The sequence below is a fragment of the Rhincodon typus genome, chromosome 21, assembly GCF_021869965.1.
Source record: "Rhincodon typus isolate 14 chromosome 21, sRhiTyp1.1, whole genome shotgun sequence".
Taxonomy (NCBI): domain Eukaryota; kingdom Metazoa; phylum Chordata; class Chondrichthyes; order Orectolobiformes; family Rhincodontidae; genus Rhincodon; species Rhincodon typus.
Window position 1 is genome coordinate 13,112,770 of NC_063352.1, and position 22,977 is coordinate 13,135,746.

The 22,977-nt window shown below is 39.5% G+C and overlaps 2 protein-coding genes across 5 annotated transcripts in view; one reads left to right on the forward strand and one right to left on the reverse strand.

The window, feature by feature from the left end:
- Window positions 1-523: 523 nt before the first annotated feature.
- Window positions 524-17,361, reverse strand: LOC125485666 (RNA exonuclease 5-like). 4 transcript variants are annotated; one of them, XM_048609513.1, is made up of 10 exons: window positions 17,338-17,361; window positions 16,671-16,872; window positions 14,515-14,630; window positions 13,538-13,664; window positions 11,272-11,365; window positions 10,580-10,747; window positions 9,838-9,926; window positions 7,213-7,328; window positions 5,321-5,459; window positions 524-1,556 (listed from the first exon to the last, which is right to left on the reverse strand). In XM_048609513.1, the coding sequence occupies exons 2-10, from the start codon at window positions 16,812-16,814 to the stop codon at window positions 1,458-1,460; spliced, it is 1,092 nt and encodes a 363-aa protein (XP_048465470.1). In that variant the 5' UTR covers window positions 16,815-16,872; window positions 17,338-17,361; the 3' UTR covers window positions 524-1,457. The 4 variants fall into 4 exon arrangements, with proteins under 4 accessions (XP_048465470.1, XP_048465469.1, XP_048465471.1 ...); XM_048609512.1 differs by lacking the exon at window positions 17,338-17,361 and adding an exon at window positions 17,030-17,257; XM_048609514.1 differs by lacking the exon at window positions 17,338-17,361 and having other exon boundaries at window positions 15,781-16,872.
- A 704-nt stretch (window positions 17,362-18,065) lies between these two features.
- The window catches only part of eri2 (ERI1 exoribonuclease family member 2), an 18,942-nt gene continuing 14,030 nt past the window's right edge, over window positions 18,066-22,977 (forward strand). Inside the window, exon 1 of the mRNA XM_048609511.1 lies at window positions 18,066-18,302. The gene's annotated coding sequence lies outside the window, so the exon portion shown is untranslated. The remainder of the gene's footprint in view (window positions 18,303-22,977) is intronic.

Here is a 22,977-nt window from a genome sequence, read left to right on the forward strand (position 1 = left end):
ACAGACCTTTGGTCCAACTCGTCCATGCCAACAAGGTATCCTAAACTGAACTAGTCCTATTTTCCTGTGTTTGGTCCATATCCCTCTAAACCATTCCAATCCATGCACCTATCCAATTGTACCCACCTCTACCACTTTCTCTGGTAGTTCATTCTATAGATGCACCACCCTCTGTGTGAAAAAGTTCCTTAGGTCCCTTTTAAATCTTTCCCCTCTCACCTTAAACTTATGCCATCTCGTATTGGACTCCCCTCCTCTTGGAAAAGACCTTGGCTATTCATCTTATCTGTGCCCCTCATAATTTTATACATCTCTATAAGGTCACCTATCGGCCCCGGACACTCCAGGGAAAAATCATCCCAGTCTATCCAACCTCTTCTTAAATTTCAAACCCTCCAGTCCCAGCAACATCCTTGTCAAGCTTTTCTGAATCCTTTCAATTATAGCAGGGTGATCAGAATTGAATGCAATATTCTAAAAGTGGCCTCACAAATGTCTTGTACAGCTGCAACATGATGTCCCAACTCCTATATTCAACGTTCTGACCAATGAAGGCAAGCGTGTCAGACGCCTTCTTCACTACCCTGTCTACCTGTGACTCCACTTTCAAGGAACAATGAAGCTGCACCCCTTGGTCCTTCTGTTCAACAACAGTCCCCAGGGTCCTACCATTAAGTGTGTAAGTTTTGCCCTGGTTTGCCTTACCAAAATACAACACCTCGTATTTATCTAAATTAAACTCATCTGCCACTTCTCCACCCATCGGCCTAGCTAGTCAAGGTTCTGTTGTATTCTTAGATAACCTTCTTCACAGTCCACTATACCACCATCTCTCTCACTTCACTGTCAGAATGAGCATGGTTCAGTCCTGAATGTGATTAACAACAGAAACAACAGCACAATACAACCCCTGTGATCCCTAGTGAACTTGCTGATGTGTCTGCAGGATGGATAACAGAGTAAGAGAACAGAATGCTGCAAGTTTAGAAGGAGATAGGTTAGAATAAGAAAAGGAACAATTGCCATGCCAGCAATTCCCAGTGGACAAGGTTAAGCTTATATGGGAATCAGGAGAGAAGAACTGGCAGCCAAGAGTTTTGTGGCAACGGGCTAAGGGAATTGGGAATAGATTTTGTTTAAAAGACAATTGGAAGAACAAAGATGGGAAAGGGGAATTGCAAATTTTTCTGAAGGATATAGTTCAAACAGCCTTTCTCAAGTGCATCTACATGATAGCCTTGTGCTTCATCTTTAGTGCAGAACCAGACTCAGCAATCCCACATTTTCCTATAAAAATAATCTAATGTATACATCTAACAAATTCACCAATTGTTTAAATAATTTAAAGACATATTTCATCCAAAATGTACATGAGTAGTTATCTTTCCCTTCCAATAACAATCATTAAATGACCATGTGCTTCCAGAACGACCAATCCATGCAAATAAACAATTATCTCACCCCAGAACACTTTTTGCCAAAACTTTCAACTTAAATCTCTGACCCAAGTCCCTGGCATAAAGCAGTGATGTGTCAATAACATTTGGATGAATCATCTGCAAGAAACAAACTGCAATCAATTACTGGGGAATGCAAAGCACAAACCTGAAAAAAAGTCATACTGAACGTTACCAATTCGTGGAAAAATTCTGTTTCATAGAAAATAGAACAGTATAGCACAGGAACGGACCCTTCAGCCCACAGTGTTGTGCTGAACATGACCCTAAATGAAACTTTTCTGAAGAAGGGTCTAGACCCGAAACGTCAGCTTTCCTGCTCCACTGATGCTGCTTGGCGTGCGGTGTTCATCCAGCTCTACACCTTGTTATCCCACTATCTCCTAATCCCTTCTGCCTGCCCTTGGTCCATTTCACTCCATTCCTTGCATATTCATGTGCTTGTCTAAAAGTCTCTTAAATGCCCTTATTGTATCTGCCTCCACTCCCACCCCTGACAATGCATTCCAGACTCCTACCACTCCTTGCGTAAAAAAACTTGCCCCTCACATCTCCTTTGAACTTTCCCCATCTTACCTCAACGAAAATCAAGTAACATTATCTACTGAAACCACATTAAAATATTCCAGCAGAAATTTTAAAAAACCTTGTAAAAATGCACAAGAACACAGTTTCTTTTTGTATCAAAAAGAAGCCACAGAAGGTTTAGGATTTGAGCATGCACCTTTTGGGTATACAGCCAATCACTTGTGGGTCAGAAACTGCAGAGATCATATTGTGTTAATCTTAAAAGGATTTGACCGTCAAGGCTAAAAAAGCATCCTTTGTCCTATCTGCGTGATTTCCATTTTCTACAGCTTCATTCACAGACTGTAGGAACAGTTTTGATGGTGACTTGTTGTTAGATTTCCTTGGGAGCTGATTGCATTGTGGCAGTTCAAGATTATTAATAAATGTTGACAGGAAAAATTATCCTTCCAACCCACTGAAAACATTAAGGAGACAGCAGGGATAGAGGGAATCCCTATAAGTGTATAAAGGCAGTAAAAGTATATTTAAGAGGGAAATCAGGAGGGCCAAAAGGGGACATGAGATAGCTTTGGCAAATAAGGTTAAGGAGAATCCAAAGTGATTCTACAAATACATTAAGGACAAAAAGGTAACTAGCGAGAGAACAGGGCACCTTAAAGATCAGCAGGCCACTATGTGTGGAACTGCAGGAGATGGGGGAGATACTGAACGAGTATTTCACTCTAGTGTTTACTGTGGAGAAGGAAATGGAAGCTAGGGAACATGGGGAAATAAATAGCAACATCTTGAAAAATGTCCATATTACAGAAGTGGTGGTGCTGGACATCTCAAAATGCAAAAACGTGGATAAATCCCCAGGACCTGATCAGGTGTACCCTAGAACTTTGTAAGAAGCTAGGAAAACGATTGCTGGGGCCCCTTGCTGAGATATTTGCATCATCGATAGCCACAGATGAGGTGCCAGAGACTGGAGGTTAGCTAATGTGTTAAGAAAGGTGGTAAGGAAAAGCCAGGGAACTACAGGCCGGTGAGCCTGACATCAGTGGTGGGCAAGTTGTTGGAGGGAATCCTGAGGGACAGGACTTACATGTATTTGGAAAGGCAAGGACTGAATAGGTTTAGTCACGGCTTTAAGCGTGGGTAATCATGTCTCACTAACTTAATTACGTTTTTTGAAGTAATGAAGTGGATTGGTGAAGGCAGAGCAGTGGATGTGATCTATATGGACTTCAGAAAGGTGTTCAACAAGGTTCCACATGGTAGACTGATTAGCAAGGTTAGATCACATGGAATAGAGGGAGAACTAGCCATTTGGATACAGAACAGAACTAGCTCAAAGGTAGGAGATAGAGGGTGGTGGTGGCGGGCTGCTTTTCAGACCGGAGGCCTGTGACCAGTGGTGTGCCACAAGGATCAGTGCTGGGTCCACTGATTTTTATCATTTATATAAATGATTTGGATGTGAAAATAGGAGATATGGTTAGTAAGTTTGCAGATGACACCAAAATTGGTGGAGTAGTAGACAGCCAAGAAGGATAACGGGACCTTGATCAGATGGGCAGGTGGGCTGAGGAGTGGCAGGTGCAGTTTACTTTAAATAAATGTGAGGTGCTGCATTTTGGAATGGAGGAATAAGGCAGGGCTTACACACTTAATAGTAAGGTCCTGGAGAATGTTGCTGAACAAAGACTCCTTGGAATGCAGGTTCACTGTTCCCTGAAGAGTTGCAGGTAGACAGGATAATGAAGAAGGCGTTTGGTGTGCTTACCGTTATTGGTAGTGCATTCAGTATAGCAATTGGGAGATCATATTGCTGCTGTACAGGACATTGGTTAGGCTACTTTTGGAATACTGCATTCAATTCTGATCTCCCTGTTATAGGAAGGATGTTGAAAAACTTGAAAGGGTTCAGAAAAGATTTACAATGCTGTTGCCAGGGTTGGAAGGTTTGAGCTACAGGGAGAGGCTGAATACGCTGGGGCTATTTTCACTAGAATGTCAGAGGCTGAGGGGTGACCTTATAGAGGCTTGTAAAATTATGAGGGGAATAAATAAGGTGAATAGCCAAGGTCTTTTCCCCAGGGTGGGGGAGTCCAAAATTAGAGGGCATAGGTTTAAGGTGAGAGAGGAAAGATATAAAAGGGACCTAAGGGGCAACTTTTTTCACATGGAGGGTGGTGCATGTATGGAATGAGTTATCAAAGGAAATGGTGGAGGCTGGTACAATTACAACATTTAAAAAGGCATCTGGATGGGTATATGAATAGGAAGGGTTTAAGAGGGATATAGGCCAAATGCTGGCAAATGGGACTCAATTTATATGGGATATCTGGTTGGTATGGACGAGTTGGACTGAAGGGTTTGTTTCCATGCTATACAGCTCTATGACTCTATGAATGATTCTCCACCCCACTACTACTATCATCAAAGCCACAGCAGTTATTTCTAAGCCTACTACTTGTGGCAGCGTCAGGACCTTTCAGTACAGGATCATAGTCTTTCAATATAAATAGGAGCCTATTTATCATTTCACTGCATTCTGTCCAGCGGCTGGATGCCCAGAGAATGAAAAACTCACAGATAAGTTTTATAATAGCACTATGCAGCTTGGGGAAACAGAAATGTACTTCTAGGCTCCACAATGTCCAGGCTAGGCCAGCTCCAGCTTCACACAATTCCATCCCCACTCCACAAAGCCTTGGCCTACTTACCATCCCAGGAAGATCATTACCTGCCCACAGTCTACTGGCTGAGTTCTAATGAATCCAGGCCCTGAAAACGGTTTGGGCTTCCCATCAATTTGATGGGCACATCCAGCCAATTAGCAAAAAATGATGTCATCAAGATGGGCCTGAACAAAATCTCTAAATGTTTATTTTTTATTCCCATCATCAATCAAGTCTAAATTCAACCCAATCCATCATGTTGAAATGGCAGTGTATTCACATGTTGTGCTTTTCATATTGTCTCTAGTTGAATACATTGGTTACCTGAAATAACTGCAAAGAGGCCGGTATTCTGTCACCAAGTTACCCTTTATTTACATGTGCACAGTACACAGGCTCCGACCAGCCAGCTTAGAGCTAGCTCCTTAAGTGAGGAGACTCTCTGAATCACCTGTTCATATTTATCAGCCAGGGCTCCCTGAATGGCCCACGTGTACAACCCCAATCAAGGAACTCATAGTCAATGAGATCCACCTGGCCCTTTTTCCAATCTCTACACTATGTAACTATTGAATCCTTGAGAAATATTCAACCTCAGTTCTAAAAGATGCCTCATATCTCTAACTATTGTGTGCAGAAAATTACAAAGACATATATCATTCTTACTTTTAATGCATTCAAGTCATTGTTTAAAGAATGGCCCACAAGCACAGCATCATTGGGTAAGATCTTCTTTAACTTAGCTTGAACATCCCCCAGCTTTGTTTTCACTGGCATCAGCATTTTCTTCGTAATTCCAGAGAACCTGAATTGTGCAATTTGTGACACCTCAAATCTTTGATTTCATAAAATATCAAAATTTTAAATACGGCTTTTTCTTAAAACTTAGCCAAATATTTATACAAGAGAAAGGCAAGTTTCTTTTAATATGCACACTTAATTGCCATATAATTCTACTTTTGTTCAATAAAATAAAAACTTTTACACAATTCTAAAAAGTAATCATCTAACTACAAACCATACATCTGAGGGCTACTGCGAGTGACACTGGACTGAAGCTGCTACTCAGATTACACCACGTGCATATTTGAAGAAGGATCATAAGCTCTCAAAGGTACTGTAATAATATGGAATTGCACCTCCGGTTAACATTTTATGAGGGGGTTTGAGATTAAGAAGAAAAACAGCAGCAAGCTATTAAAGATTTTATTCCAGTCCACGTGGTCACCAGAACAAACGTAACAAAATGGGAAATTTTCAACACACTGGCCTCTTCATATTAAAACATGCAGATTAGTAAGGATAAGCTGAATCTAACTTTCAATAGTCTCCTCCTGTTTCTATTAAAAGTATGGATGAGTTAATTGGGTTTTATGTATATTACATATGAAAGTTCTGTGGAAAAGCTGTATTCCTGATTAATATATGGTCTATTAATGCTTTAGTTGCGACATTATAATGTCAGATTACACAGACTGACTTTCTCAGTCACTAATTAGCTTCATTTTTATGTTGTTCGTAAACCACCTTAATTCCATATTAGAAACACATATGGTAACATTTCTGACCCAGGAAGTAATCTCCTTAGTTTCATGTTTACTTTTTGCCAATTATCATTACAAACACCCACACAGGAAGACACAGATTTTACCACCAAGTGCTTAAAGTTGTATCAAAATCATTGCAGTCCACAAAATCATATGTCAAAATAACATAATACCCATTGTGCCTAAAATAATGCAAGAAATTCTTCCACTACTCCTCAACTAAGCTATAACTAAGGAAAGAAAAAACGTGCATTTATTAAATGCCTTTACCAGTGTGCTCTAAAGCACTATTCAGTCAATTCAGTAATTCTGTATTCATTGTTGTATTATAAAAAAATCAGAGTGCAAAGCTAGTTCCATAAATATTAAAATAATCACCAGATAATTTGTTCTTGAATGACTTTGTTGAGGGATAAATATTGTTGGGACATTGTGGAAAACTTCCATGCTCTCTGAAGTTATACTATGAGTTTTTTAATTTGAGTGCGGAGAGCCCACTGGGCCTCAGATTAATGCTTCAACCAAAACATACTATCTCATAGTACTTACTGGAGTATCAGCCTTGATCTAGTGCTCAGGTCTCTGGATTGAGACTTGAACTCACAACCTTCTTCCACAGAGATAGCAAGAACTGCAGATACTGGAGTCAGCGTCAACACAGTGTGGAGCTGGAGGAACATAGCAGGTCAGGCAGCACCAGAGGAGCAGGAAAGTTGACGTTTTGGGTTGGAACCCTTCATCAGAACTGATGAAGGGTCCCAACCTTCTTCCACTGATGTGGAAGTGCTGCCAACTGGGCTACCCAGTTCACACAATATACTTAGAACTTTATGTTATCATAGCAGAAATTCTGTCTCATCACAAAAAGGCACAACACTCTGATAAATGCAATACTTGAAGAAAAGTGCATAACAGCACATGTTAAATGGGCCCCTTATATTCCACTTATTAAAAAGGCCAACAATATATTAGTAAAATAATCCACTAGAAATCCTACAATTTAATCATTACCTGGTGAGGTAGTTGAGGATTGGGTTGTCTGGCTTCACCAGCTCATCCATAAGACAACTGCCATCTGCATTGACAACACAGACACGAGTCAGCTCATTCCCTTTTGTGGTCAGGCACTGAAATAATTCAAATTAATACAACAATAAATGACTCACATTTCAAGTTTTATGAAATAACCATTGGGTTGGAACAATTTCTTTACATTGTTTTTGGAGTGACAGGAAGTGTTGGGCTGGACAAGCAGTGGTTATAGTTTCATGGTCAGTGTCTACGTCATTTAAAGGTGTTTTAACTCCTTGTGATACATCTTGTGCATGGTTTTAAAGCAGTTTGCTGCTTAGAGTATGATAATCAATTTCTCTCCATTTTCCTTTCCTCAAGAGTGTGTGCTGTTCTTACTCTGTGTGTCTGACGCAAATGGATTTATTTCTAATGTCTGGAGTAATTATAATGAATTCTGTATTGGGTTGAACAGGTCCTGGGGTTAAAAATGTTGCAAAATTTAAGGTTTTAAGAATCTGGTTTCTGCTATAATTCTCAGTAGTAAAGAGGAATTTATCTTAATTTTGGATGTTGCTTCTCAGGACTTAGAAGCACACATTTAGGTAATTTGAATTTCAAACAGTTAAGAAAAGAAACTGAGAAGTTTGGATAGACTCGATGATTTATCTAAAATCCAGCAATTAAGCGACAGGACTGCGGGAAATCATTGAAATGTAAAGACCCAAGTTACTGGGTAACAATGACACTGAGATATTAAAGCTAAAGCACACTGCCACAACTGTGGAGGAAGTTCGAGTCATTTTTAATTTCAAATCTTCATACCAAGGTTAAAGAAGCAGCAATTCACATATGGTCAACTCTCAGGGAACAGAATTGCTTAGGGAACCCAGAGACCCGCAGACTGCTGACTAGTAATGATTATTGAGTGTTTTCAAAGAATGTGCACTTCAAACAAACTGATCACTCTGAATGTTGCCTGGTTCCAGATAATGATTTTAAAAGCTGGTTTAAGGCAGGCCCCAAAATTTGTAGCACTAGCCCAACCCCTAAAGGGGAAGGAAAGCAGATCAAGCAATACATGGATAATAGTACACATTTGGGGGTAATGCATGACTACATGCTCACCTTGAGTAGGCGAAAACATACATTAGGGAGATGCCATATGACCATATTCAATGCAAAAAGACAGTTTAAAAATTCACAGAGGCAGCAGAAAGTTGCAATTGTCAAAACTAACATTCACCAATCATTATCCTAGTTCTAAGTCCTAGTCCTGTGGGGATCAAGAAATGGTTAGGTCCTACTTATAAAACCAGGCTTAGCACTTTGCTAGCAAGGACCTTATAGTGCCCTGGTAATGAGTACTTGCCCATGTGGATATAGAAAGTAAATGACGGTAGAAACACTGGACACAAATCAAGGAGTATGGAAATGCAAGGACTATCAGAAAGAGTGAGGATTAACCAGTGATGATCAGCATCCATGATGTCCTATCTTACAGGACAATGGAAATTCAGTATGAGTGGCAACCACAATGTGGAAAGAATCAAGTTGGTTGACAAGGGACACAACAAGACCTTTTTTAAGAACTTGAGTGATACCACTTGTGATCAGGAGCACGGAGTGTTAAATCAGTAGAGCTGGAGGAACATAGCACATCAGGCAGATTCAGAGGAGCAGAAAAGTCAATGTTTCGGCTTTACACCCTTCATTGGTGCTGGGGAGGGAGAAGGGAGCTCAGAAATAAATGGGGTGGGGCGGTGGGGGGGGGGGGGGGGTGGGGGGGTGAGGGGGCTGCTGTTTAACAAACTACTATGCCCAAGGAGCAGCTTAGGGCAGTTGGGATTGGGGAATAGTGAAGGTTTCCTTTACACTTAAAACTGTTTTGTATAAAAATGGAGTCAGTATCATTCATTGTAGGTAAACATTTTAACCACTATTATAGCTGTACACTCGTGTCAGGTTAAGTACGTTTTCTTATTCACTGGATGTGCCCATCACTGGCTAGGAGAGCATTTATTGTCAACCACATCGCTCTGGGTCTGGAGTCACATGTAGGCCAGACCAGGTAAGGATGGCAGTTTCCTTCCCTAAAGGGCATTAGTAAACCAGATGGGTTTTTCCAACAATCAACAACATTTTCATAGTCATTGTTAGACTTTTAATTTTAAAGCTTTATTGAATTAAAGTTCCATCAGCAATCACCTGCGTTTGCTGCATAATTTTAGAATACATCACTCTATTAGACATCAGTCTCTGATACTCCCTAATAGTTAGCTTTCCCATGACTAAAAACTGAAGTAATGCATCCATTTATATAGCACTTGGAGCTGGAAAAATGCAAGTTTTGGGTTGAAATAAGTGCAGTGTTCTCTCTCAAATCCAATAGTACTAATATTAGGTAAGGTTTTTCTTCCTGCGACCAATACAACAAATTGTCTACATCATATGCTGTAAGTAACAAAGAGGGAAATAACGCTGAAAAGAATTCTGGACTTAGAGACAGTTTGTAATAGCACAGCCTTACATTCATTCATAACTTGGCCCAAACCTATCACATTCCTCTTGCTTCAACTTACAATTTTTAACTATGGTGGGCTTTAAACAGGAAAAGTAACTTACCATTTCACAGTCTAGGCCCAACAATGGACTGTTGTCAGTTACTTTAGCTGTACACCCAGTTTGGACAAATCCGTCTGAATGAGGAGTGCCTGATATATTTTGAAAAAGAAAGCACAGGAGTACAGTGGTCACACTGCTGAGACAGCAAAATAAAGCTATTTTACAACCGTAGTATATACACATGCAACATAACCAAATAGTTAAAACTGCCCTTAAAACTCCTTATCATCCAACATCTTTCTTTAGAACTGGATATGTAAGCAGAAGATGGAGTCAGTGGCTAAACCAATTTATGGACAACATTTTTTTGTTACCTCAATCAAGTCATCAAAAAATATAAAAACCAAAAGAACTGCAGATGTTGTAAATCAAGAACAAAAACAAAGTTGCTGGAAAAGCTCAGCAGGTCTGGCAGCATCTGTGGAGGAGAAAACAGAGTTATCGTTTCGGGTTCGGTGACCCTTCCTCAGAACTCCTCAGTGTTGCCAGACCTGCTGAGCTTTTCCAGCAACTTTGTTTTTGTTCATCAAAAAATATATCTGGCTGTCAAATTCCAGTGACAGTAATCTCAAAGGCACAAGGTAATAAGAATTTAATTACTAAGGCTGTCTAAATACAGAAACTGAAGTAGTTAGGCTAAAAGTAGAGCAGTCTCAAAAATGTAGTCTGGGTACAGTTTCAACATCACAGGGCAAGTAACACGGCAAAGGTGTGTTCAGCTGTGTACGAAAAGTATACTGACCTGCAACAGGATAATCATTCTTCATCAGCTCTTCTTCACTCAACAAAAAACTGGTCAAGCCTTGTTTCTTTCTGCCATATTTAATAATAATGGGATGATTGTCAACATCTGATGGTCCGCAGCTATTATTCTCTGTCATAAAACAATGACCATTTACTGCAGGCGTACCTGAAATGAAGAGCTAAATTTGTTACTACATTCTTCCTAACCAAACAGCATTTGCTTTAATGTGCAGCTTTTTGTTTTGCATCCCCAATTTCCACATTCTCCGATCCATCCCATACCTACTTTAAGCTCAAAAAATATTTATATTTGATTTGAAAATATTTATGCACGCAACTAAGTTTGGGTCCACTGGATATTGTTTTGGGTGTACTAGTTATTCACTTGAGCACAAGTGGTTTCAAGTGTTTTTTATTCAGAAGTGTTCCCATACAGACCAACATAAATCAGGAATGTAAAATTGTGATCTGTTCTGGACATGTATCATCTTGTGCACTTCACTGGTCTGTTCATAGGCAGACTTGTAATTTGAGGTATTTTGTTTCAGTTAGTAAGTGAGCAGATAGCCAAAAGCCATGCAGGTTGCATTGAGTCAGCTTAATCTCATGTTTTGGCGCAAAAGTAACAGAAAACAAAACACGTATTCTGTCCCTTTGTGCAATAATTATATTTTGTTGTTATGTCATTACCATTGACCATAGGACTTTTATCTCGTGGGAGCAATTTCTCAGTTCCAAAAATACGAAGTAGAAAATCATCAGGAGGAGGGGGTATGCTAAATCTCTGTAAGTAAACAGAAAGAAGAATAAAAGCAGTTACAGTATTATGTGAACATCAATAGAAACATAGATATGATCTAAAACCCAAAAGAACTGCAGATGCTGTAAATCAGGAGCAAAAACAAAGTTGCTGGAAAAGCTCAGCAGGTCTGGCAGCATCTGTGAAGGAGAAAACAGAGTTAACGTTTCGGGTCCGGTGACCCTTCCTCAGAAGATATGATCTGTTAGGTACTAGGGACATTCTGCAAGAAACTGTTCATTTTACAGTCATCAGTGTAGTAGGTTGATTATTTTTAAAAGCATGATGTCTTTTTATTTAAAATAAACAAATTAGCTTTATTAGATTTCTCCCCAGAAGGGAATTCATGCCATTGTAGAGATCCACAAATGGAGGCAGCTGTCTTGGCCAAGTGGTCATTCACCATCAGTTATTTTGACCCACTGGTAGCACATCCCAGCCAAATGAAATCCTATTGGCTGCTTTCATTTGAAAACATTTACACATACAACTAAGTTTAGGTCTAGATATTACTGTCAATACTAAGGAAGCATTTCTTGCACATGCACAGAGGCAATGTCAGTCTCAGTAAATGAGACATGCATTTAAGTGCAGCTCCTGTCTTATGACTTATTTATAGCATTTGCAACTAGATGCAAACTTAAACTTATTATTAGCAAATTATTTGAAAACAGGATCAAGTCAGAATTAACCGATCTGTCCATTTGTTAGTCCTTATTAAAATTTTCACTGCAAATATGTCAAGGTATGTTTGACAGGACATTTTGTGGATGGTATCAAAAAGACTTTGCAAAGCATCAAAAGATATGGCTTAACTCCATCTTGTACTATTTATTTACCGTTCCTATTTCCTATAAACTAATGTACTCTTTGGTAGCTGGGGTCTCCTGGAAAGCCATTTTTACATCTAATAATTGTTGTACGTGTGACAGAAGCCTTTATTCACCACAGTTGTTCAGTATTTTGAATGTGAAAATTAAATTAAAAAAACCATCTCCCAGTGTGGGGCTTGAGACATTATTTCTGGGAACAACCACCCCATTAAACATTAGCTGTGTGAGCTGGACTGTGTCAGAGATGCCTCCAAGAAAATTTCCAACTTGCTAAATGAAAATTCATAAAATTACTATTTCTATTTGCATATCCAACAAGTTTATCCTCATAATGAAGAAAAAAATCTGAAGTGTGATTTGTGTCCTTATATTCCTGCTACCAAATGGAAAGGTATCAGGATCTGTTCTGCTCTGCGATTGGTCCCATTGGGACAGCAGTAGAATTTAACAGGCAGTTCAGCTGCTCAATCTTGAACATGGTTAGGTGAGGGTTTTGGGAAGGGAATGGAAGGGTTAGAGGTCAAATCCTTGGCTTTCCATGCACCTCGGAAACAAGGTAACACGTGTTAGTAGAAGTAGTGACCTGTGAGCTAGCACAGGCCTACAGTGAGAAATCCCTCTCTCGAAATGAGGTGAAGGCTGGCCAGAGCAGCATCAGACCAGTGAGGCAGTTTTTCTTTTCTATATTTGTTTGTGGGATCAAGAGGCTAGGCCAGCATTTAATACTTATCCCTCAAAGCTCAGAGGGCAGTTAAGAGACAACCACATTGCTATAAGTATGGAGTCACACGCAGACCAGACTTTATTAAGGATGGCAGATTTTCTTCCCTAAAGAACATTAGTGAAACCGACGGTTTTTCAGGACAATTAAGAGTGGTTAAATGGTTGCCATTAGGCTAGCTTTTACTGGATTCAAATTTTACCATCTGCCATGTCCCTAGAACATTAGCCTGCGGATCTGGATTACAAGTCCAATGATATTACCACTAAGCTGCCACCTTCCCCGAAACACTAACACAGACAGAGTGGCATATTTATTGCGATGTAATACAAGTGGATGAGAATTTTAATAACTCAACTTCAAAGTCAGAGTAGACATGTGTTCAACTTTCTCGCCTTGTCAATTTCCATGACTAAGCTAACATCACTAATATTAGCATGGACCACTATTTAAGCTGTGCAGTATAAACACCCGCATTGTCCAGCTCCAGTGAACAGCCTGCCTTTGATGTTAGTTCCCTGTAATTCCATATTCAAATGGGTCAGGATATACAGTTACCTTTAAATGGATTTCTAAATGTAACAACGGAAACAGTAAACTTACAAATCTAAACCTTTTCTTCAGCTGCTTAAATTGGAGATAGTATCTGTAGAAGTGCATCTGACTCACTCCATGTAGAACAATCACTGCTACTCCTTTAAGTTCTTTCTGTTTGTGAACTTGGCACCAGCTGTAGGAAGAAAATAGCACTAAAACACCTTCTTGTAGTCAAACACTTTTAATGACCATTTGGAATATCCTCAAAAGCAGCAAAATAAGATAAAGACCTTGACTAAAATAGCAAAGTATCTGTATCTGACTTACTGATCAATCAAGAGCAATGCTTTATACATAAAATTTCAAGTAAAGGTTCCGAGGTGTGCAGTCTCAAACAAATAGCCATCTGTTTCTATGGCACCTCTCAGCCCTAAATATTCTGTATTCAGAAAGATTCTGCAGTGTTTTAATTGCTTTAGGATAATATTTTTGCCTTGTTCAACTTTTATAAATTACAGATGAAAACTTCCATTCAATGTATGATTTCCGGTGGACAGGTTACTCAAATTCAGAAATATAAACAGACCATGTTGGAAATGCATGGTAGGTCAATCAGGTTCTAAAGGAGCCATTTATGCTTCACCAAGTGCAGTATTACTATCAAACACAGCACATCTGAAATTGTGACAGTTCTGTGAAAATCCAAAATGCTTCCATAAAATTGCACAGAAAATGCTGCCTATATCCATAATTTTTGCTAGATTTCTTGGTTATGGATTATTGTATGAATACCACATGATGGTTTTGCACAAAATTTGGAAACAATTTTATACAAAGAAAGGAAGAGACTTTACTGCATGTAGGGCAGTAGGAGAATGAAAATCTCTGCACTTCAGTACCTGTACTGAAAGACCGAGGGAGTTGCACAGGAAGTGTGATGCTAGCTCAACTGAAAAGAAAACAAAGTCAAAGCCCCCACGACAGGAACCTCTCACGATGACAGAGTGATGCAGAGTTGACCATAAGCATCTAATGTACATTACCTGGGAAGAGAACTTCTCACTTTTCCCAATACAGCATAGTTTATCAGCTCACAGAGCTGCTCATAAGTAACGGCACAGGGGTTGCTTTCTGGATTGATGGTGAAAACAGGTACATGCTATAAAACAAGTACAAAGGACACAAAATTATTGTTGTGGAACAGGATTACAGGACCATTTTCAAAACAATGACTTAATTGTTTGATTGTGGTACATAAAGAACATACAAGATTTTAAACTTAAAAAATCAAATTCTAAAAAGGTGAAACACTGCATCACAAAGCCTGAATTCATGCCCATGTTTCCTAATGCTGGCTTCAGACTGATCTCAGCTATTCTAGCAGGGGAGGTGTGAACAGGGGCTAAGACATAGTCCTATTAATCAGGGCAAGTGAATCTTTGAGAAACCTTGCAGCTCCTAATCAAAAGCTGCAGGATGCAAGTAGGCATGAAGGAGGTGACCAGTTGAAAATATGCTATCAAAGGAAACTACAAATAAAAACTGCTCTAAACTTAACAAAAAATAATCTATTTCTAATTATTATTTAAGATGTTACATTAATGACGGGGTACAAACAGTTATTTAAGAACTAATGTAGACCATGAGGAAAAAAAATCACACCTTTACTTATTTAACTGTGTTTATTTATAAAGTAATAAGATTGTGACCACAAACAATTTCAATCATGACTTTCACAGGCTGCTTATTTTAGAAATTGCTACTGAATGTAATGAAGATGAGATAACTTTGCATTCAAGAAAGCCAGCTTTGTGCAACAGAATGGTAAGATGTCGTACCAAAAATAGATTAAATTTAAAAAGCATCAATAATAAGTGAAACAACCTAAGGTACTACAGAATACAGCAAACGTTTTATTAACCGGCACCGATGGGAACAAGCGTGTACCAGTCGATCAAATATTTCGGTTGACCAAGACGTCCACAGAATCAATGTAAATACACACACTAATAGAAACATAATACAGGGGGTATACACATGACTGTTATACTTAATTTACAGCATAAATAATTCAAATAATAATGCAACTTTGCCTTAAATAAAACTGACTGGCAGACAGCCTTCTCACTTGACCGTTAGCTAACTACTCAGACATCGCAGGGACTGTGATAATACAATAAACTTCGGTATCTGCAGTATATAATTTTGCCAGTTTATTGACAGGGCTGGTTTGTAAGTTTGCTGCATAACCAATTGTCTGTTCAGAAGTAGTATTTAAGGTATAAAAAGAAAGTGCTGGAGAAACTCACCTCCTCTGGCAGCTTCTGTAGAGACAGAAATAGCATTAACATTTTGAATCCATTATGAATTTTCTTCAAAAACTTCAAAGCAGAGTCATATTGAACTTGAAACATCAATTCTGTTTCTCCTCCACAGATGCAAGCAGCCTGCTGAGTTTTTCCAGCACATCCTGTTTTTATTTCAGGTCTCCAGCAGCTGAAGTACTTTTCTTTTATTACATTACTGTTATTAAGATGCTTCTTAAAACCTGACAGGTAGGGGTGAATTCTAGAGCCGAGGCCTAAGCAGCTTAAGGACAGTAAAATGAACAAAATCAGAGGACTGAGAAGGAGTGAAACAGTAGAGAGAGTATGTGGTTTGGAATAGTGGAGAGAGTTTTAAAGAAAAACTGGCATTTAGATAGCACTTGTCACAACCAGTGCAGTGCAAGCTCTTTGCAGTCATGAAGCAAATTCGGAGTGCAGTCAAGAAAAGTTTCACGTTGCAAGATTATTATTAACTTAATTCAAATTTCACCAATTTTTGGATTGGCTTTGGACCCTTGCCTGCAGAGCATTAGCCTCAGCCTCTACATTCCTAGTTCAACTACAGTAACAATATGCCACCATCTTCCCCCTTGCAAAAGTGGGAACTGTAGAAGCCAGTGCAGAGCAAACTGCATACCATAGTGCACTCACTGAAAAGAAAGGTGGACTGCTGACCAATACTTCACACTCAGTTAATTAATTCTGCAGGCAATTCTACAGAACCTATGCCAACCTGGCCATATATGCTTGTCACTTCAGTTTCCCTGATTATTGTACCCTGGGAATAATATTAAAGCTCCAATTCAGTTCACAATGGTAAACGCTTTGAATTTGATCAGACACGTAATGACCTATGTTTTTAGTTTCTTTACCTTTGGGTGAATTTGGCTACTTTGTCTAATGTCACTTTCCGCAGTGGTCCTATTTTGGATTTTCGTTGTTTTCTTTTTTATTTCCTCTGTACCATTTTCTCTGGCTCTCTTGCGTTTACACAGTCTTTTGGCATTATCAGCCATCTGATGAACCCTACAACTGCGACACTAGGAAGAAATATCAATACGGCCAGTAGCTTAACTACAAAGAAAAAAATAGAAAAAAATTAGTTCATCTGGTTGGCAGTCCATCCCATTTACATTATTTATTTTAAAAATTCCCTGCATCTGTAAAAGGTAAAACAAAGTTTATGTGTTAATGACAAAGACTGAAACAAGTATTTATTAATTTCACTTACTGTACAATAAGCCAGTTAAAATAAATAGCGAGAAATAGCAAGAACTGCACAATCTGGAGTTAGAGATAACACAGTGTGGAGCTGGAGGAACTCGGCAGGCCAGGCAGCATCAGAGCAGCAGGAAAATTGACGTTGTGGATCGGGACACTTGTTCAGAAATAATTTCTGAGGAAGAGTCCCAACCCGAAATGTCAATTTTCCTGCTCCTCTGATGCTGCCTGGCCTGGGGGGTTCCTCCAGCTCCACACTGTGTTATCTATAAATAGTGTCAGTTTTATATATCAAGTGACTTGTAGTGTGATACATACGAACAGACAGATTAGGAGCATAAGTAGGCCATGTGGCTCTTCACACCTGCTCCTCTATTCAATAAAATCATTGCTGTATTGTTTGTGTTCTGCATTCCACATTCCTGTCTACCTCCAACAACTTTCATTCCCTTGTCTAACAAGGATCTATTTACTTCTGCCTTAAAAGTTGATAAGAAATGACTGTAAGTGCTCAAGTTTGAAAGGGAATACAGGCGTGTTCACTAGAATAATTGTAAAATACAAAAACATCAACTGCTTATGTTTTAGCAGGTTTACTATATAAATATTATATTGAGACTATATTATAAAATGTCAAAAATGTTCAATGACACCACCTTCTGAGGCAGAGTTCTAAAGTTGCACAAATCTCCGAGAGAAACAATTTCATCTCTGTCCTAAAACAGCAACGCTTAATTTTAAAAGTAATATCTCACTGGATTGACTGTAACTTGTTAATATTGTCGCTTGAGACATCTTACTATGTAAAAGGTATTATATCAATGCAAGTTCTGATATCGTTTGTAATACAATCTCAATATTAATAAAGTAATCTTGCTAAAAAATAAGCAGTTGATATGTGTGTACCTTATAATTTACAATGATTCCAATGAACATACCAGTATTCCCTTTCAAACTTGAGGAGTTCCAGTCAATTCTTATCAACTAACACTTATGCTCAAATTCAGAATGACTCTTCTTTGGAACTGTTCCAAAGAAAAGCTACACCGGATTCGGAATATTTACTCTGTTTCTCTCTCCACAGGCATTGCCAGATCGGCTTAGCTTTTCCAGCATTTTCTGTTTTTGCTTCAGATTTCCAGCGTTTGCAGTATTTCAATTTTACACTCTCACTCCTTCAAGCTGTGGGATCGTGTGCAATAACGATCGAGATTGGAGTGGTGAAATAGCCTCTTTATTGAGCAACCGCAGTAGCACCGGTCGAGGTGGCAATGGAATCCGAAGTATGGTTTTACAGTAGTCTCTTTATACACAATTGTTATATGCATTAAAACTTTAGCACTATGGTGTTACATAGATGTATCTATTGTACTCAAAAGTTTGCGCAACATCTGTTATGGGGGAGCAGGAGATGGTTTAAGCGCAACCAATGTTGGTTATTATTCCTGATAGGATTAGAATATCTGTCTGGTCTGAGCTTGCATAATTAGGTGAGGGACCAGACCAAAAGTGTCAGCTTTCCTGCTCCTCTGATGCTGCTTGGCCTGCTGTGTTCATCCAGCTCTACACCTTGTTATCCCATAATTAGGTGGTGTTAGTCCTTTTGTCTTTACACTTAGTAATGTTTGTAAAAATATTAGACCTATATGATCTAAATAAGTGAGAAATTATATGTGTACTAAATAAAAGTATGGAGGATGTTAAACTGATCTCTCATAGCTGGATCATGAGATTTCACTTACTATTGCTGGTTTTGATAGCTTTTACACATTAATTCATGCAGTTTCATGGAAGCGCTGTTTTGATCGTAAATTTCTTAAAGGGGGTAGCAGCCCAATTTAATATGTATCTAAAATGTCACATACTAGTGGAGGAAACCGTCTGATGTCTGCAACCTAATTAATATTATAACCTTTCCATAGTTTCAAGTGGGTTATGGAGACACAATGGCGGGGTTGGCATTGTCTCAGTAGGTTATGGTATTAACACTTGTTCAGGGTAAGTCTTTGATACGGAAACAGGTCTAAACACTGCTTGCAGCATGGGCCGATAAGAATGGAAAGGTTGTAAAGAAACAGTAATGGGTTAGAAGGGATGTTTAATTTAGTTTATAAAATGTACTACAAAAATGCAGTTTTATGAATGAGTGAATATAAATGCGTATAGTAAACATAGTGCACTTGTGAGTGAGTTAGTAGCGAATTATGAGTGAATGAATGAACACACAGGTATAGTAAACATAGAGTGCTTGTGAGTGAGTTAGTAAAGAGAATTATAATACAATATCTGATTAAGCTCTCTGTATAATAACAACAGAATGATAACAATTGATGTCATTCATGTATCTGACATGAATATTTTAAAAGATTTGTATTTATATAGTGCCTTTTATTGCCTCAAGACAACTTAAATCACTTTATAGCCAATAAAATTCTTTTGAAGTGAGGTGACTGCCGTCAGAGCCATCCCTAGGGGGTTGTGAGCCTGCACTTTCGTGAGACAAATCACACAGAGTCTCTCTCATTTCCCCTGTAGGTTTACAGCTTGTCCTCCATTTGTATCATTCCGTGTTTGACTGAATGGTATTTTGCTGCCTTTCCACAAAACTGGAAACAAAGAAGATGGGAGCAGGAGTAAGCCATTTGACCCTTTGCGAATGCTCTGCTCTTCAATATGAGCATGCTGATCTTCCAACTCAGCACCCCGTTCCTGCTTTCTCCCCATACCCTTTGACACCTTTAGCCCTAAGAACTATATCTAACTCCTTGCTGTAATCATTTAATGTTTTGGTCTCAACCGCATTCTGTCACAGAAAACTCCACAGGCTCACCACTCTCTGGGTGAAGAAATTTCCCTCATGTCAGATCTAAATGTCCTATTCTATATCCACAGACTGTGACCCCTGGAACTGAAACCCCAGGTCATCAGGAATGTTCACTCTGCATTTACTCTGCCTAGTCCTGTTAGAATTTTATAGGTTTTTATGAGATTCCCCTCGTTCTTCTAAACTCCAGTGAATATAGTCCTAAATCGTTCCAGCCTCTCTTCATACGTTGGTCCTGCCATACCAAGAATGAGTCTGGTAAACCTTTATTGCACTCCCTACATAACCAGAACATCCATCCTCAGATAAGGAGACAAAAACTGCACACAATACTCCAGATGTGATCAAGGTCCTGTACAAGTACAGCAATACAGATTCCAGCCAAATTCAAGACAAAGTCCAGCAGTGCCACACTCACCTCTTCGAAAGGTCATCCCTACCCTGGCTTCCGGTTACCTCCCCCACCCCACATGCTTACAGTCCCAGCATGGGGCCCAGGGTGCTTCCCTGAATAACTCTACTGTTGCGACATAGGAAATGTGACAGCTAATTTGCATAAAGGATGCTCCAATAAACAGCAATGTTATTGAGCTATACAGCATGGAAACACACCCTTCAGTTTAACCACTCTATGCTGACCATGTTTCCAGAAGAAAGTAGTCCCACCTGTCTGCATTTGGCCCATATCCCTCCAAACCTTTCCTATTCATGAACCTATCCAAATGTCTTTTAAATGTTGTAGATGTACCTGCATCCATCACTTTCTCTGCGAGTTCATTCCATACATGAACCACTCTGTGTGCAAAAGGTGCTCTTACTGTCCTTTTTACCTCTTTCTCCAATCGCCTTAAAAATACACCCCCTTGTTTTTAACTCCCCCACCTACGGAAAGGACCCTTGTCATTCACCTTATCTACAACCCTCATGACAGTATAAACATCAGTAACATCAGCCCTCAACCTCCTATGCTCAAAATAAAGTCCCAGTCAATTTTTATATCTCAAACCTCCATTCCCAGCAACATCCTGGTGAATCTTTTCTGAACCCTCTCCAGTTTAATAACATCCTTCCTATAACAGGGCAACCAGAACTGCACACAGTACTCCAGAAGAGGCTTTACCAATGTCCTATACAACCTGAACATGATATCTCAACTCCTATACTCAAAGGTCTGAGCAATAAAAGCAAGCATGCTAAACGCCTTCTTAACCACCCTGCTTACCTGTGATGCTTACCTGAACCCCTTGGTCTTTCTGTTGTACAACACTACCTCGGGCCCTACCATTAACTGTATAAGTCCTGTCCTTCTTTGTACTACCAAAATGCAGTACCTTACATCTATCCAAATTAAACTCCATCTGCCACTCCTCAGCCCATTGACCCAATTGATCAAGATCTCTTTGTAATCTTAAAGAACCTTCTTCACTGTCCACTATACCACCAATTTTGGTGTCATCTGCAACTTACCAACCATGCCTCATATATGCTCATCCAAATCATTTATCTAAATGGCAAACTTTTGAATGAAGTTGGTTGAGGGATGATGGACAAGAACTTTTTTTTTCCTTTATTCATTAATGGGATGAGGACATCATTGGCTACGTGGCATTTATTGTCCATCCCTATTTGCCCAGAGGGCATTCAGAGTCAACCACGTTGCTGTGGGTCTGGAGTCACATGTAGGCCAAACCAGGTAAGGATGGCAGTTTCCTTCCCTAAAGAACATCAGTGAACCAGGTGGGTTTTTCCTGGCAATTTGCCATGAATTCACAGCCATCATTAGATTTTTAATTCCAGGTATTTTATTCAATTCAAATTCCACCATTTGCTGTGGCGGGATTCAAATACGGGTCCCCAGAATGTTATCTGGGTCTCTGGATTAACAGTCCAGCGATAATACCACTAGGCCATTGCCTCCCCTAAACTCCCCTATTGTATTTCAAAATAGCACCATGGAATCTTCTTTGTGCATCCAAGAGCACAGAAAGAAACTTAGTTTAGTGTCTTTTCTTAAAGATCGCATATTAACAGTGCAGCATTCCCTCAATAACGTCAGGTTAGATTTGGCAAAATAAGGCAAATATTTGTCAAAACAACAAAAAAAATCATATGTTGGTGGTCTGGTTAATAAGGAAAAATTATCACTGAACAAGTGTAACAAATTCTGCCAGACATTATATATCTTGAAATGGCAATATGAATATACCAGAACTTGAAGGGTCTAGGCCCGAAACGTCAGCCTTCCTGCTCCTCTGATGCTGCTTGGCCTGCTGTGTTCATCCAGCTCTACACCTTGTTAACTCTTATTAAATTAATACATTTTTTTAGATGTGGTATCAAACTAAAATGTGGTATACAATGCGAAAGGATGCCCCTTCTTTGAATCCCAATATCTAACGCTGAAGAACTTGGATTCAGCTGTCAGTGAGAAAGCCAAAATTAGAAATATGTTATAGCCATTCATCCGTGCACCTCAATGCAATGTTAATGAACTGTGACTATACAGACTGAAAAGATACTACTTCAACCTCAAAATAAATGCTGCCCAGCCAGCAGCATCCATGTCCCAAGAGTGAATAAAAGAAACTAAAATTCACTGCGACAACAAGGTGCAGGGCTGGATGAACACAGCAGGCCAAGCAGCATCATAGGAGCAGAGAGGCTGACGTTTCGGGCCTAGACCCTTCAAGTTCTGGTATATTCATATTGCCATTTCAAGATATATAATGTCTGGCAGAATTTGTTGTCTCGGATTCTCCAGCATCTGCAGTTCCTACTATATCTAAAATTCACTGCAATGGTTTTGTGGTTTCAGTCAGGGCTGCTGTTAAGATGTAACAATTGTATCCCAGCATGAGAAGTGATAAATTCCCATGACTCCTGACAACCTATTCCAGGATCTTTACAGAAACTCTACACACTCCAGGTTCTGTTCATATAGGACTTGGCTGCGATCTCACTTTTTCCACTTTCCGTAGTCACACTGTGGACACGTGCAGAGAGACTACTTACTCCTTACAGATGGCCAATTGCCTGGCCAGGGGGAGAGGGGGCACTGACCCCACACTGCCAGGCCGGGGGGGGCACTGATCCCACATTGCCTGGCCAGGGGAAAAGGGGGCACTGACCCCACA

Excerpts from the sequence above, each read along its gene's own strand:
- LOC125485666 (XM_048609513.1), bottom strand. The coding sequence starts at position 16,814 with ATGGCTGATAATGCCAAAAGACTGTGTAAACGCAAGAGAGCCAGAGAA. Across the intron at positions 9,927-10,579 it reads GAATGATTATCCTGTTGCAG|GCACTCCTCATTCAGACGGA; the intron begins GTCAGTATACTT and ends AAAATATATCAG. Across the intron at positions 7,329-9,837 it reads TGGGCCTAGACTGTGAAATG|TGCCTGACCACAAAAGGGAA; the intron begins GTAAGTTACTTT and ends GAATTATTTCAG.